The 15,931-nt window shown below is 47.2% G+C and overlaps 1 protein-coding gene across 1 annotated transcript; it reads left to right on the top strand.

Moving 5' to 3' along the window:
* Nucleotides 1-9,874: 9,874 nt before the first annotated feature.
* Nucleotides 9,875-14,141, top strand: LOC124677715 (esterase OVCA2-like). Its single transcript, XM_047213679.1, has 6 exons — nt 9,875-10,111; nt 11,926-12,024; nt 12,139-12,180; nt 12,279-12,408; nt 13,393-13,497; nt 13,849-14,141. The coding sequence occupies exons 1-6, from the start codon at nt 9,875-9,877 to the stop codon at nt 13,968-13,970; spliced, it is 735 nt and encodes a 244-aa protein (XP_047069635.1). The 3' UTR covers nt 13,971-14,141.
* The last annotated feature ends 1,790 nt before the right edge of the window (nt 14,142-15,931 follow it).

The raw sequence follows: 15,931 nt of genomic DNA, 5'->3' as shown, positions 1-15,931 counted from the left end.
GCAAGGGGTTAGAGTACTCGCTACCGATCGTTGACAACAACAAACACCTCTCAAAATATTACTTTTATTCTCTTTATGTGATTTCAAAATTGAAAAAGCTCTAGCACATGATTTAATCCTCGCTTCCCTCTGCGAAGGGCCTGTCTTTTACTTTATGTTGAGTCAGTGAACCTATTTCCCTCCATCTCAAGCAAGCATTTGAGTTGTTGTGATCAAACCATTATATTGTGATTTATTTCATCATGTCTTTTATTCTTCCTTATTTAGTACAAGTTTTATCTAAATGAATATAGCTTTGAAAGTTATCAATGATCATTATGATTGAGTATGCAAGATGAGCCATATAAACTTTAACATGAGAGCGCTGCTTGATAGATAAGAATAACCTGTTAACTGTTCTCTGACCAAGAACGAAGTTTGCCATCACCAACTATGATTTCTTATGCACCTTTATTTTTGATTACCTTATACTTGTTTCAAGTTGAGTTATATGAGGAAGTTGTTCACTAGAATGTCTTGTGTGATTGAATATGATGCTTCTTGTCCGTATTTGATTTATTGACTCTTCACTCCATAAACATGTGGTCCTGTTTACCGAGTTCAGTTTCGCTTGGGGACAAGCGAAGTCTAAGCTTGGGGGAGTTGATACGTCCAATTTGCATCACTATTTTATATCATAATTTGTTGTTATTCATTGATATATTTCATATTTGGAGATAATACTTATGTTATTTCATCTATTTTGCATGTTTCATGATTATTGGAGGATCGCGCACCGGAGTCGGGATTCCGCTGGAAAAAGCGCCGTCGAATGCAATATTTCGGAAGATCAACGAGTTGACGGAAATTATATGAAAAATCCTATTTTTCCGGAAGAGGAAGGGAGCCGAAGGGGGAGCCGAGGGGACCCAAGGTGGGCCCACCCCATAGGCCGGCGCGGCCCAAGGCCCGGCCGCGCCGCCCGTGAGGAGGGGGCCCACAGCCCCCTCTCGCCTCCTTTTCTTCGCGTACGCCTTCGTCCCGAAAACCTAAGCTCCGGGGGTACATCGCGAAGAGCCACGGCCGCCTCCGTGTGGCGGAGAACACCGGAGAGAAAAGAGCTCTCCGGCAAGCTGAGATCCGCCGGGGAAATTCCCTCCCGGAGGGGGAAATCGACGCCATCGTCACCGTCATCGAGCTGGACATCATCTCCATCACCATCATCATCATCTTCATCATCATCACCGCCGTCTCCACCGCTGCACGCCGTCACCGCTGTAACAATTTGGGTTTGATCTTGATTGTTTGATAGGGGAAACTCTCCCGGTGTTGATTTCTATTTGTTATTGATGCTATTGAGTGAAACCGTTGAACCAAGGTTTATGTTCAGATTGTTATTCATCATCATATCACCTCTGATCATGTTCCATATGATGTCTCGTGAGTAGTTCGTTTAGTTCTTGAGGACATGGGTGAAGTCTGAATGTTAGTAGTGAAGTATGGTTGAGTAATATTCAATGTTATGATATTTAAGTTGTGGTGTTACTCTTCTAGTGGTGTCGTGTGAACGTCGACTACACGACACTTCACCTTTATGGGCCTAGGGGAATGCATCTTGTACTCGTTTGCCAATTGCGGGGTTGCCGGAGTGACAGAAACCTGAGCCCCCGTTGGTATATCGATGCAGGAGGGCCGGGATAGCAGGATCTCAGAGTTTAAGGCTGTGGTTAGATTTATCTTAATTACTTTCTTGTAGTTGCGGATGCTTGCAAGGGGTATAATCACAAGTATGTATTAATCCTAGGAAGGGCGGTACATTAGCATAGGTTCACCCACACAACACTTATCAAAACAATGAAGATTAATTAGCTGTATGTAGCGAAAGCACTAGACTAAAATCCCGTGTGTCCTCGAGAACGTTTGGTCATTATAAGTAAACAAACCAGCTTGTCCTTTGTGCTAAAAAGGATTGGGCCACTCGCTGCAATTATTACTCTCGCACTTTACTTACTCGTACTTTATTCATCCGTTACATCAAACCCCCTGAATACTTGTCTGTGAGCATTTACAGTGAATCCTTCATCGAAACTGCTTGTCAACACCTTCTGCTCCTCGTTGGGATCGACATTCTTACTTATCGAAGATACTACGATACACCCCCTATACTTGTGGGTCATCAGCTGCTCTCGGCGCGTCGGCGGCTACAGGTTGGCCTGGAGGTTGCTCTGCGGTTGCATGTGGTGGTTTGTGCCGGTCCTTTTAGGCGGGTGCGAGGTCTTGAAACTCTTCGCTGGGCGAAAGCTCTGTCTTGGCGGCCGGCCAGGACCGACGACGGTGACGCCTGTGGGCGCCGCATACTTCTTGAAGGCGTCGTCGAAGCGGGTGTTTTCTTGTTCTCCGCTCGGGCTCTCCGGGCGGAACTCTAGATCCCTCGCGGGATCGGGCGTGGGCGGCGCTCTTGCGTCGCTTTGCCTCTTGGGGCCTTGCTTTGAATGTCCACCGGACAAAGGGACTCGTGGTGCGTTTTGGTGGTTTTTCGGCGGAGGCGGGTTCGTCTTCGGCCAGGCGGGGCGCGGCCTCGGGGCCGGCGTGGTAGTGGGAGTGGTGGCTCCGGTCTTTCGCCTCCGCCTGTTGCTATATAATCCCCCGGACCCCTGGAGGTCCGTATATCGTTTTCTCGACGTGTTTTGTTTCAAGCTGTTTCTGCCAGGATCTATTTTCAATCTAGGAGCACCATGGCCTCGAACAATAAGGGCAAGGGGCTTTCGGATGAAGATATTCAAGATCCCGAGTGGAAAGAGGTGGACGAGAGCGTCAAGGAAGAAGATGAAGAAGAAGTGGAGGAAGACTCGCGCGCATACTGATACGTCCAAAACGTATCTACTTTCCCGAACACTTTTGCTATTGTTTTGCCTCTAATTTGGGTATTTTGGATGCAACTAACACGGACTAACGCTGTTTTCAGCAGAACTGTTCTGGTGTCTCGTTTTTGTGCGAGAAATCCAACTTTCGGGAAAAACCTCGGGATTTTGACGAAAGGGCCTATTTTCCCGGAATGCGACGGAGCCGAGAAGGACAAGTAAGGTGGAGGCCCGAGGGCCCCACACCATAGGGCGGCGCGGCCCGTGGGGGCCCGCGCGGCCATGTGGTGTGGCCCCCTCGGCTGGCCTCCGACGCCCTCCTTCGGACTACTTATTCGCCTCGACCTAAAAACGCACGGGGAGAAGTGGAAGTCGCCGAAACCCTCCGAACGCCGCCACATCGCGAAACTCCGTCTCGGGAGCCAGAAGTCTCCGTTCTGGCACTCCGCCGGAACGGGGAATTGGAGGAGATCATCACCGCCATCACCGCCAACGCCTCTCCATCAACCAGCCATGTTTCCCCCATCCATGTGTGAGTAATTCCCCCGCTGTAGGCCGAAGGGGATGGTAGGGATTGGATGAGATTGGTCATGTAATAGCATAAGATTGTTAGGGCATAGTGCCTAGTGTCCGTAGATGGTACTTTTATGATATTGTTGCAACTTGATATGCTTAATGCTTGTCACTAGGGCCCGAGTGCCATGATCTCAGATCTGAACATGTTATTATTTCATCATGATATTCGTTGTTTATGATCTTACTCGCAAGTTGTATACACATGTCGTCGTCCGGAACCAATGGCCCCGAAGTGACGAAATCGGGACAACCGGAGGGAATGGTAGCGACGTGAGGATCACATGTGTTCACGGAGTGTTAATGCTTTGCTCCGGTACTCTATTAAAAGGAGTACCTTAATATCCGAGTAGTTTCCCTTGAGGCCCGGCTGCCACCGGCTGGTAGGACAAAAGATGTTGTGCAAGTTTCTCATTGCGAGCACGCACGACTATAATTGGAACACATGCCTATTGATTGATTAGTACTTGGATACCGTTTTATTCTTATCTGCAAATGCCCTGCTATGATTGTTACATGAGTTTCTCTCATCCATGCAACGCCCGTCATCCGTCCCCGTGCCTACAGTATTTTAATCCTGCTGTTTACTAAAATCACTACTGCTTGTCTTTGTTACTCTGCTGCTCGTTATTTCACTACTGCTACTACTATAAAACCGTTACTACTCGATAAACCCTTGCGAGCAAGTCTGTTTCCAGTGTGCAGCTGAATTGACAACTCCACTTGTTAAGGCTTTCAATTATTCTTTGTCTCCCCTTGTGTCGAATCAATAAATTGGGTTTTACTTCCCTCGAAGACTGTTGCGATCCCCTATACTTGTGGGTCATCACATACCCGCGTGCTACCGTCGCAAGCATCAAAGTGGTGGATAACCCTTTTAGTGCAAACAGGAGCGCAAGAATTCGCACCGGAGGAAGGGTTCCACGTCATTACCTAGCTCCAAAGATATCTTCTTCACGCACTTACCATCCCTTCCGCAATCTAATCTACAATAATCAAATTGAAAGAACTCCCAAGGCAGCATTGCCTAGCAATTGGGATATAGATCGTTCTAACACTTCAGGAAGGACGAAGCCTGAAGCTGAAGGGTGGGGAAATAACTCCAAGAATTGGGACTCGCCATCGGACATACTTCTTAATCGCGTCGAGCACAATTCGGAGATGATCCGCAACCTCATGTACAAGATTGATGAGCTTCAGGAGCTTGTGGAGAAGCTTGTCGGGAATTCATCACCACCATCGCCAAAGGATTAATTCATCATCGGTATTGGCATCCCCTTGGTTTGTTCCAAGCTTGGGGGAGTGCCGCGGTATCACATCATCACTACCTTTTACTTTTTACTATCAAGTAATGTCATATCATGAGTAGGGAAGTTATCATATAAGATGGGTTGCAGTGTGGAAGTATCTCTCCTTTAGTTGGTTGTCTATGTATTCCTTGGTATGAGTTATCGTTATGAAATATTAATGAGAAGTCTTATCATTTACATATTGCACACCTTATTTTAGTTTGCAATTTCTATTATATGATTGATCTTGATTTTAGTATTGGTACCACTTTGGGAGCATTGAGTAAATCTATTTGGTTTTGGCAAACTTAGCATTGGTAAATAGCAACAACACCTTGAGGTTTAAGTAGAAAAGAGAAATATATGTAGTTGTTTCATTGTCTTCCTTTCTTGTTAGCTCATAGCTTATTATTCTGAAGTTAAAATTGTTTGTGCTTACAAGAAAGATGCATGATTGTTTCTATCACATGTATATTCGTTTGTTTCCCTCAACTTTTGTGCTTGCTAATTAACCTTGCTAGCCAAAGACCTGTACTGAGAGGGAATGCTTCTCGTGCATCCAAACCTCAACCCAAACCTATGCCATTTGTGTCCACCATATCTACCTACTACATGGTATTTCCCTGCCATTCCAAGTAAACACTTCATGTGCTACCTTTAAACAATTCAAAATTTATTACTTCTTATTTGTGTCAATGTTTTATAGCTCATGAGGAAGTATGTGGTGTTTTATCTTTCAGTCTTGTTAGGCAGCTTCCACTAATGGACTAGTGGCTTCATCCACTTATCCTATAATTTTGCAAAAAGAGCTGGCAGCGGGGTTCCCAGCCCCAATTAATCAACTCTCATTAATAATTCTCTTCACATGTTTTGCCCCGATTCATCAGTAAGCAACTTAATTTTGCAATAGACACTCCTCCATGGTATGAGATTGTTGGAAGGCACCCGAGGATTCGGTTAGCCATGGCTTGTGTAAGCAAAGGTTGGGGGAGTGTCATCCTTAAATAAACTAAAGTACATGTGTAAACAAAAGAGAAGAGGGATGATCTACCTTGCTTGGTAGAGATAACGTCCTTCATGGGAGCCGCTCTTTGTAGGTCCTGTTTGGCAAGGGGGTTAGAGTACCCGCTACCAGTCGTTGACAACAACAAACACCTCCCAAAATATTACTTTTATTCTCTTTATGTGATTTCAAAATTGAAAAAGCTCTAGCACATGAGTCAGTGAACCTATTTCCCTCCATCTCAAGCAAGCATTTGAGTTGTTGTGATCAAACCATTATATTGTGATTTATTTCATCATGTCTTTTATTCTTCCTTGTTTAGTACAAGTTTTATCTAAATGAATATAGCTTTGAAAGTTATCAATGATCATTATGATTGAGTATGCAAGATGAGCCATATAAACTTTAACATGAGAGCGCCGCTTGATAGATAAGAATAACTCGTTAACTGTTCTCTGACCAAGAACGAAGTTTGCCATCACCAACTATGATTTCTTATGCACCTTTATTTTTGATTACCTTATACTTGTTTCAAGTTGAGTTATATGAGCAAGTTGTTCACTAGAATGTCTTGTGTGATTGAATATGATGCTTCTTGTCCGTATTTGATTTATCGACTCTTCACTCCATAAACATGTGGTCCTGTTTACCGAGTTCAGTTTCGCTTGGGGACAAGCGAAGTCTAAGTTTGGGGGGAGTTGATACGTCCAATTTGCATCACTATTTTATATCATAATTTGCTCGTTATTCATTGATATATTTCATATTTGGAGATAATACTTATGTTATTTCATCTATTTTGCATGTTTCATGATTATTGGAGGATCGCGCACCGGAGTCGAGATTCTGCTGGAAAAAGCGCCGTCGGAATGCAATATTTCGGAAGATCAACGATTGACGGAAATTATATGAAAAATCCTATTTTTCCGGAAGAGGAAGGGAGCCAGAAGGGGGAGCCGAGGGGACCCGAGGTGGGCCCACCCCATAGGCCGGCGCGGCCCAAGGCCCGGCCGCGCCGCCCTGTGAGGAGGGGGCCCACAGCCCCCTCTCGCCTCCTTTTCTTCGCGTACGCCTTCGTCCCGAAAACCTAAGCTCCAGGGGTACATCGCGAAGAGCCACAGCCGCCTCTGTGGGGCGGAGAACACCAGAGAGAAAAGAGATCTCCGGCAGGCTGAGATCCGCCGGGGAAATTCCCTCCCGGAGGGGGAAATCGACGCCATCGTCACCGTCATCGAGCTGGACATCATCTCCATCACCATCATCATCATCTTCATCATCATCACCGCCGTCTCCACCGCTGCACGCCGTCACCGCTGTAACAATTTGGGTTTGATCTTGATTGTTTGATAGGGGAAACTCTCTCGATGTTGATTTCTATTTGTTATTGATGCTATTGAGTGAAACCGTTGAACCAAGGTTTATGTTCAGATTGTTATTCATCATCATATCACCTCTGATCATGTTCCATATGATGTCTCGTGAGTAGTTCGTTTAGTTCTTGAGGACATGGGTGAAGTCTGAATGTTAGTAGTGAAGTATGGTTGAGTAATATTCAATGTTATGATATTTAAGTTGTGGTGTTACTCTTCTAGTGGTGTCGTGTGAACGTCTACTACACGACACTTCACCTTTATGGGCCTAGGGGAATGCATCTTGTACTCGTTTGCCAATTGCGGGGTTGCCGGAGTGACGAAAACCCGAGCCCCGTTGGTATATCGATGCGGGAGGGCCGGGATAGCAGGATCTCATAGTTTAAGGCTGTGGTTAGATTTATCTTAATTACTTTCTTGTAGTTGCGGATGCTTGCAAGGGGTATAATCACAAGTATGTATTAGTCCTAGGAAGGGCGGTACATTAGCATAGGTTCACCCACACAACACTTATCAAAACAATGAAGATTAATTAGCTGTATGTAGCGAAAGCACTAGACTAAAATCCCGTGTGTCCTCGAGAACGTTTGGTCATTAAAAGTAAACAAACCAGCTTGTCCTTTGTGCTAAAAAGGATTGGGCCACTCGCTGCAATTATTACTCTCGCACTTTACTTACTCGTACTTTATTCATCTGTTACATCAAAACCCCCTGAATACTTGTCTGTGAGCATTTACAGTGAATCCTTCATCGAAGCTGCTTGTCAACACCTTCGCTCCTCGTTGGGATCGACATTCTTACTTATCGAAGATACTACGATACACCCCCTATACTTGTGGGTCATCGGCTGCTCTCGGCGCGTCGGCGGCTACGAGGTTGGCCTCGGAGGTTGCTCCGCGGTTGCATGTGGTGGTTTGTGCCGGTCCTTTTAGGCGGGTGCGAGGTCTTGAAACTCTTCGCTGGGCGAAAGCTCTGTCTTGGCGGCCGGCCAGGACCGACGACGGTGACGCCTGTGGGCGCCGCATACTTCTTGAAGGCGTCGTCGAAGCGGGTGTTTTCTTGTTCTCCGCTCGGGCTCTCCGGGGGAAACTCTAGATCCCTCGCGGGATCGGGCGTGGGCGGCGCTCTTGCGTCGCTTTGCCTCTTGGGGCCTCGCTTTGAATGTCCACCGGACAAAGGGACTCGTGGTGCGTTTTGGTGGTTTTTCGGCGGAGGCGGGTTCGTCTTCGGCCAGGCGGGGCGCGGCCTCGGGGCCGGCGTGGTAGTGGGAGTGGTGGCTCCGGTCTTTCGCCTCCGCCTGTTGCGTTGAGGTGTGGTGTCGACCTGGCTGGTCGTCGACCCGTGTGGAGCGCAGCCTCGGGGCTGGTGTGTGGTGTCGTGTTGTAACGGTTTTTCGGCCAGTTTTCCTCATAAACGGGCCAACTCTTTTCTCCTATATCAATGAACGGCAAAGCTTTTGCCTCGTTTCAAAAAAAAATACACAGATACACTCATACTCTTGCTCCAGCGAGTGCAACAGCCATAAAGGCGCTGAATATATCCCTTTTCGTTTTCTGCCCCACAGTACACTCAAGTGCTTTTGTATTCAACAACAAAAGATCACCTCCTTTGTTTTTCAGCCCAAGCGACCACTCCACTGATTTTCCTTTATGCTACGCCAATCACATGACTACACATGTGATTTCCACTGATGCAAACTTATGACAACCTAATTACACGATTTGTTGAAACATTGATTAAAAACTACATTAATATAGAATGCTAAGCATCAGTTCGATCTATCTTACCACACTTTGAAAAAAATATGGCACGGTTCCACTCCGAAGAAAGTATGAAAGTTTTAGATGTTGGAGCGAGGAAGGTTGAGCCCTTTTGAGGTTCCAATTAAGAAGCATCATCATCCACGAAAAATCTTATGGATAAAACTTATGGCTTGAGTCCTATCTTGATAACGCGATTTGCACCAGTGGTACCATATTTTTTCCTCATATATTTTAAAAAGCCTGACCAATACATGAAAGATCATCTTACAACTATTTAGGCACGAAACATTCTGTATAATTCTGGAAAATTTAGAGGGATAAAAAATAAGCGCCATATTTGATGTGTATATAGCAAGTAAAGACATGAAAAAACACCAAAAATATAGCTTTAAGCACCAAAATAAATTAATAGTTAAATTGCCATCCTAAATGTTAGCATCCATTGGCATATTAACACGCTTTCATGTGCACTTATTTAGGCATTTCTTGCTTTGGAAGCACATAATTAGCGGCTCATGTACTGATTCTGCCATTTGCGGTACCGCAACGGATTTTCTGAAAAATTTAGAGGGATAATAAATAAGCGTCATATTTGATACGTATATAGCAAGTAAAGACATGAAAATCACCAAAGATATGGATTTAAGCACGGAAATAAATTAATTGTGAAAATAACATGCTGTATGACAGTGTCCATTAGCATATCGTTTGTACTGATTTAGTCATCTCTCTCATGTACTGATTCTGTCGGATCATCAGGTACCACGCTCCCCTCACCATCGGCTCGTGCGACGACGTGCGTGTCGCGGCCACCGCTCGCTCAGCCAAACCAACCCACCACGACGCGGACCCCACAGCCTGGTGGGCCCCACCGCACCTTCCCTTCCACTTCCAGCGTCCACGCGGCCTACGCTCCAGCAAACAGAATAAAAACCCATCGGCCGCCGCACACCCACCGGCATTCCCTCCCTCTAGCCAGCGCAGACACACCAGACTCCCGCCCACCCGTACAACTCCTCCACCTCCATTTGGCAGGATGGGCAGCCTCGCTGCCGGCGGCGGGGTGGGCGCCAGGCGGCCGAGGTTCCTGTGCCTGCACGGGTTCAGGACCAGCGGCGAGATCATGCGGAAGCAGGTGGTCGGGAAGTGGCCCGACGAGGTCACCGCGCGCCTCGACCTCGTCTTCCCGGACGCTCCCTTCCCCGCCGAGGGAAAGTCCGACGTCGATGGAATCTTCGACCCGCCCTACTACGAGTGGTTCCAGTTCGACAAGGTCCGCGCCTTCTCCCCTCGCACCACCGCATTGCTCCCATGGCTCCCTGATCTATCAATCTGTCCACTAAACAAATTTAATTTGGTGTGGTTCGTAGCACCTTTTTGTTATTTTGTCCGCTCCTCTTGTTTTCTTCTCCCCAGGCTGTCGAACGTGCATATACCACGAATTTTTTTTTTTTACTGTAACTACGGCGGGCATAAGCCAGCCTGAACATATATTCAGCCAAATCTCAAGTACAGAGTCAAATTACAAGTTTGAAGGAGAAAGGAGAAAACAGAAATAACACCGCTAAGCCTAGCAACTAAGCATCCAACAACAATGGAACAGACCGAGAAGAGCAGGAAGGGGTGTTGAAGGATAAGCCGAAAGGATCTCGAAGTCGAGGCAGCGCAAAGAAACGAAACTCGCTTGCCCAGCGATTACTCTACACCTTGAAAGAACTAGGAGCGTCGCAGCCATTGTTGAAAGGCATCCCACTGCCGAGGTCGTGACGCGACGCCGAGAGCCGCAAACACCACCGAAGGGCGAGTTCCACCAAGACGGTCGTTGCACGTCCTCTTGGCCTCGAACTAGGAAGGTCGCAACAGCCGTCGAAGGGCATCCCGCTGCCGAGGTTACATCGCGACAACGAAAGCCGCCGACATCACCGAAGGGCAAAGTTCCACCGAGACGAACTCCGCACTTCCTCTTGCCTCCGCCATCACCGAATGAGCAAGCCTGGGCACAACACGAGGCAACGAGAACCTCATACGCCATCGAAGGACGACAATCACCGAGACTGCACCGTAGACACGAACATCCCTAAGAGAAAGGTCAACCAATGCCGCATCCACGCTCCGGCCAAGCCAAACAACAACTTGTCTCCCAGCAACGCCAACCAACCAGCACAGAGTGGCAGCTCCGAAGATGATGCCTCCATCGAGGTAAGTGATGTGTAGCGCCGCCATCGCCGGATCAAAGAGATCTAGGGTTTCCCCCCGGAGAAATGCAGGGCCTGACCAAGGAAGATCTAGAAGTCCCCGAAACACCGCCTTCAAGAAGGTTGCGGCACCCGTGGGTGTCGCCGGCGTCGACTCCGACAGGAGTAGGACTTTCGTCCGGACAACAGCACCTCGGCAAACCTGCAACCGCCCCGCCAATGTGCTCAAAGAATTGGAAATTGCCGCCGCCCTCAGGGATGACTGCACGCCGGAGCTGGAGAGGGCGGTCTGGCCACCCGCCGCCGGCAACCAGAAGAATACCGGAGGCTCACCTGACCTCCAAGCACCCGGCCGAGCAGCGCACGCGCGTCGTAGCCGCCCGCTGCCGCGCTCGCCGGACATCCCTGCTCAGCCTCAACGCCCGCCGCCGCCCGCCACGAGGAGAACCTCCTGTTCCCCACCAGCAACCTCCGCCTGCAGGGTTTGGAGCAGGGCAGCAACCGCCGCCACCACCCCAGGCCCGCCGCCGCGAAGCCCTCCACGCAGCCGCCCAGCACGACGACACCGCCGCCCGTGCTCGCCACCACGCCGCCGCGCCCCACGCCAGCTCGACGCCGCCGCTCGACCGCGCCAGCCCGCGCCGTCCCTGCCGAGCGAGGGGAGAGGAAGCCCCGCCGCCGCCGACGCCGACCGGGCTTCGCCCGTCAGCGCTCCCCGGCGGCGGCGAGGAGGAGGGGTGGAGGCGGAGGGTGCGGGCTCCCCGGCGGCTAGGGTTTCCCCCCGGTCGCTCGCGGGAGCGACGCGGGAGGGGATAAGGTTTGTATACCACGAATTTGGGGGAGTATGACACTAGTTTTCCCGTTATATTCATGGATTTTTCTGTTTCGACAGGGCTTCACGGAGTACAGGAATCTAGACAAATGCTTCGACTACATCGAGGAGCTCATGATCAAAGAAGGACCCTTCGATGGGCTCATGGGTTTCTCCCAGGTAATAGGACTGGGAACAGTTAGTTTTTTTAAACGGAAAGGGAACAGTTAGTTATTCTGTAGACATATGCTCAGTTTGTAAGTTAACGATTGCAAATTGCTATGTTGATATCAGGGTTCGGTTCTATCTGCTGCGCTTGTCGGGCTCCAACAACAGGTAAGCTCCAGCTCGACAGCTGACCGGTGTTAGTTTATTGCTATGCGGATTCATAATCATGCAGCTACTTTAGCTCACTGCTTTCCGTTTGTTGGCAGGGGCTGGCTCTGACTAGAGTTCCCAAGATCAAGTTCCTCATGATCATAAGCGGCGCCCGATTCCGCTCACAGACTGTGTCCGAACAGCCCTACGCCAACAAGATCAAAATCCCCTCGCTGCACTTCCTCGGTACTGCAATCTTTCCTGCGCAGAATTAATAGACCATTGCAATTGCTATATACTGGTAGATTCGTTGGCTAGTTTGCTTTCTTGGTTTGCTCCAAATCGGTTCCTGCGTATGCCTGTCTCCTTTTATTCCACCGGCACACGTCTGCTTGATGTATAGCCCTCTTCTAATGTTGATGTTGTTTAGGCAATGTACTTAAAGTGCTCGCACCAACCGCGTGCTTCTTTTGTGTCGTACTTTCATAAAGCTACCAGAAGCTCCATGCATTCTAATAACAGTAATTAGCAGATCATATACTCTACTCAGCTTACAAGATCAAAATCCCCTCGCTGCACTTCCTCGGTACTTTAATCTTTCCTGCACAGAATTAATAGATCACTGCAATTGCTATATACTGGTAGAGTGGTAGATTTGTTGGCTAGTTTAGTTATTCGGTTTGCTCCAAAGGGGATTCCTGCCTATGTCTGTCTCCTTTTATTCCACCGGCACACGTCTGCTTCATGTATAGCCCTCTTCTAATGTCTATGTTGTTTACGCAATGTGCTTAAAGTGCTCACACCTACTGCGTGCTTCTTTTGTGCCGTACTTTCGTAAAGCTCCCAGAAGCTCCATGTGCATTCTAATAACAGAAATTAGCAGATGAATGGATGGAAATTTTTCATAGGAATAATCTAATGAAAAGGTTCCAGAAGCTTGATATATTCTTTTGGTGATAAATAGCAGATTAATAGTCATATACTCCGTATTACGGATGAAACTTTGACACATCCTTTGATGGTATCATTTCTGAGACTACCGCCTTTATCATCATTTTTGTTAACTACTTCAGTCGATGGTGTAGTTCTTGTGATCATTCAAGGACAATTTAAAAAAAATTGTAACTGAAGTTCAAATACTCCGTATTTATTTTCAAACATTTGAAGCCTTTGTTGGTCCACATAGTGGTTACCAAACAACCATTAAACTTGGGTTTATGTGATGTGCAGGTGACAATGACTTCCTTAAAAACGATGGTGAAAAGCTCATACAGTCGTTTGTGGATCCCTTCATCATACGGCACCCAAAGGGACACACGGTCCCAAGGCTTGTTGGTAAGCTCATGTTTTCATCGACCAAGCTCCTCTGAACTCTATAAAGTTAACAAAGTGAATATTGATCCACTGTACTAAATTTGGTAACAAAAATTAAGAAGGAATCTGTAGGTAAACTGTAAACATGAGCTGTGTGTGATAGGAGGCAACAAGATCGAAAACTTTAGCTGGAAACAAACTTCTGTTTCGCTCTGTTCGTCTAATTCTGGATGTCCGGGAAACATATTTTTGAATGAAAGAACTTTTAAAGATCGCATAGACATTAAGCAAGCCATTAGTTACTTAGTCCTTTCTTTTTACTCAATTTATGAATGACACGGCCAAAGTAAAACTATGCTTGTTGTCATGCAGATGAGAAAAGTCTGGAAGTTATGTCATGTTTCCTTGACAAGATGGAAAAGGAGATATCTGGACATTCATCCACAAAGGCCGAAGCACCCGCTGATGTTGACGAAAAAGAAATCTGCATCTGATAGGACCTAGGAAATTATTGTATGAATTCCTATCAAATTCATAATATAGGGAAAGCATGCTGATGCAGTTGTAACTCGTCCTCAATAGGAAGCAATGCGCAGCGGCATGTCACACCCTTGGTTGTCAAGATTAAAGTTGAAAATTGTTCGTAAGATTATTGTTGGAGTTTCCGTTGAAGTTACCGCTGGCGAAAATCACTATTTAATGAAAAGATTACTGTTGGAAATAAGGCGACGTGTAACATAGTATTATTGCCCAAAGTTACTGGAGAGAAAGGCAATAGTATTTTTCCCGGATAAAAGTAGCATCGGACGGTAGAGATTTTGTAGAAGTTACTTAAGAAGAAGGAAGTGCTACTTTTCTAGATCAAAGAGGCAGCGGAAAGTAGAGAATTTTTATTTTTTAAAGCTAAGCATTTCTGCGGGATAAATTGAATATTATTTTCCCCAAATTATGAATATTTTTCTCCAAACTTTGTTCGAAATTACTCTAGAAGAAGGCAATACTATTTTTTCTAGCTAAAAGAGCTGGTGGACGGAGGAGTATTTTATTTTCCGAAACTGAGTATTTCTCCCGGGTAAGTGGGGCGAGGAAGTTGAGTATTATCCATGTGAAAAAAAATTGAATATTTTTTCTGATCAAAAGGGCGAGAGAATTGTTTATTCATGCTCGGGGAACATCGCCTTTGTCGCCGGCCTTCTTCGGCGAGGGCTTCATCCCCCATCCGAGCCAGCAATAATTCGCGTCGCTTGAGATCGGCGAGAGCGAGCCGGCATAAGGGGACGACGATGTCTTATCGCCGACGACCACCACACATGCGGCGCGTGTGCGCGGACCCGTCATTGACCTGAACCGCTCATTCGAATCGTCTTCTCCGGCGCTGCTTAGGGCACATGTGTTCTACGGCGACTAAACCGGCACAAGCGGGAGCAGCATTGGACGAAGCTTGTTTGGCGGACGGCACGACGAGGGACTGGGTCCGAACGGCTAGCAGGTGGTCGAGGAAATGCCCGTCGGTCAGTAAACCTCTAAGGAGGTATAATTTCACCCCCAAACTTGCATTTTTTTTGCATTGTATTGGTTCATATTGCCGGTAGGTGCTAGATTTAGGATGAAAGATTGTTTCTTTTGCGTTGTATTGGTTCATATGGCCGGCCGGTGCTACATTTAGGATGAAAGTTTGATTCTTTCGAGTTGTATGCAAATGGTCGGCCATGTTTCATATGGCCGGTATATGAAACATTGCTTGTTCTTTGTAGACCGAGACCGCCGGCATCTTGAACCCCATTCTTAATACTAGGAGGTGGACGATACCCAAGGGGATGGGGAGGAGAGGGCGCTGAGGACTCGGAGATGGAGGTCATCCACGTGGAGACCGGCGCCACGGTGCCGTCGAAAAAGAAGGGGACTCGAGGCCCTCGCTACAGCACACTAGAGGACATGAGCCTCGCCGACGCTTGGAAGGCCGTCAACATGGATCCGCTCACCAGCTCGCAACAAATATGGGGAACTTATTGGTCAAGGATATTCCGTCAATTCAATGACCGCAAGATCTTCGTCGAGTACAGGAATGTGGTGATGAACCGTAAGGAGAATGCAATGCCACATAGGTGGGGCGTTATACAACCCTTGGTGAACAAGTTTCATTGCTTTCTTGTGATAGTTCAAAGGAGGAAAGAGAGTGGCCACACAATGGAGATGCATGTAAGTGTTCATCACATCTCATGTACATGTATTGAATTGGTTGTTTACATTGTCTAATGTTGTGTTTCTTTTTTAGTTAAAAGATGCTCTACTCATGTATAAGAAGTGGAGCAAAGGCGAGGAATTCTCACCCATGCATTTCTTCACCAAGTTTGAGAGTTGTCCCAAATGGGCGAAGACCCGGTTCACCCTCAACGACGATGCAGTCATTGATGTTGATGGGCTACCGACGCCACCCTTGTCTGCCTCGGTTGGG

Source organism: Lolium rigidum, chromosome 7, assembly GCF_022539505.1.
Source record: "Lolium rigidum isolate FL_2022 chromosome 7, APGP_CSIRO_Lrig_0.1, whole genome shotgun sequence".
Lineage (NCBI taxonomy): Eukaryota > Viridiplantae > Streptophyta > Magnoliopsida > Poales > Poaceae > Lolium > Lolium rigidum.
Note: the sequence above shows the minus strand (reverse complement) of the source record. Positions and strands in the feature narration are given on the sequence as shown.

Bases quoted from the DNA above. Each gene is read 5' to 3' on its own strand.
- LOC124677715 (XM_047213679.1), top strand. From the start codon at position 9,875: ATGGGCAGCCTCGCTGCCGGCGGCGGGGTGGGCGCCAGGCGGCCGAGG. The intron at 10,112-11,925 runs GTCCGCGCCTTC...CTGTTTCGACAG, and splicing joins AGTGGTTCCAGTTCGACAAG to GGCTTCACGGAGTACAGGAA. The intron at 12,181-12,278 runs GTAAGCTCCAGC...GTTTGTTGGCAG, and splicing joins TTGTCGGGCTCCAACAACAG to GGGCTGGCTCTGACTAGAGT.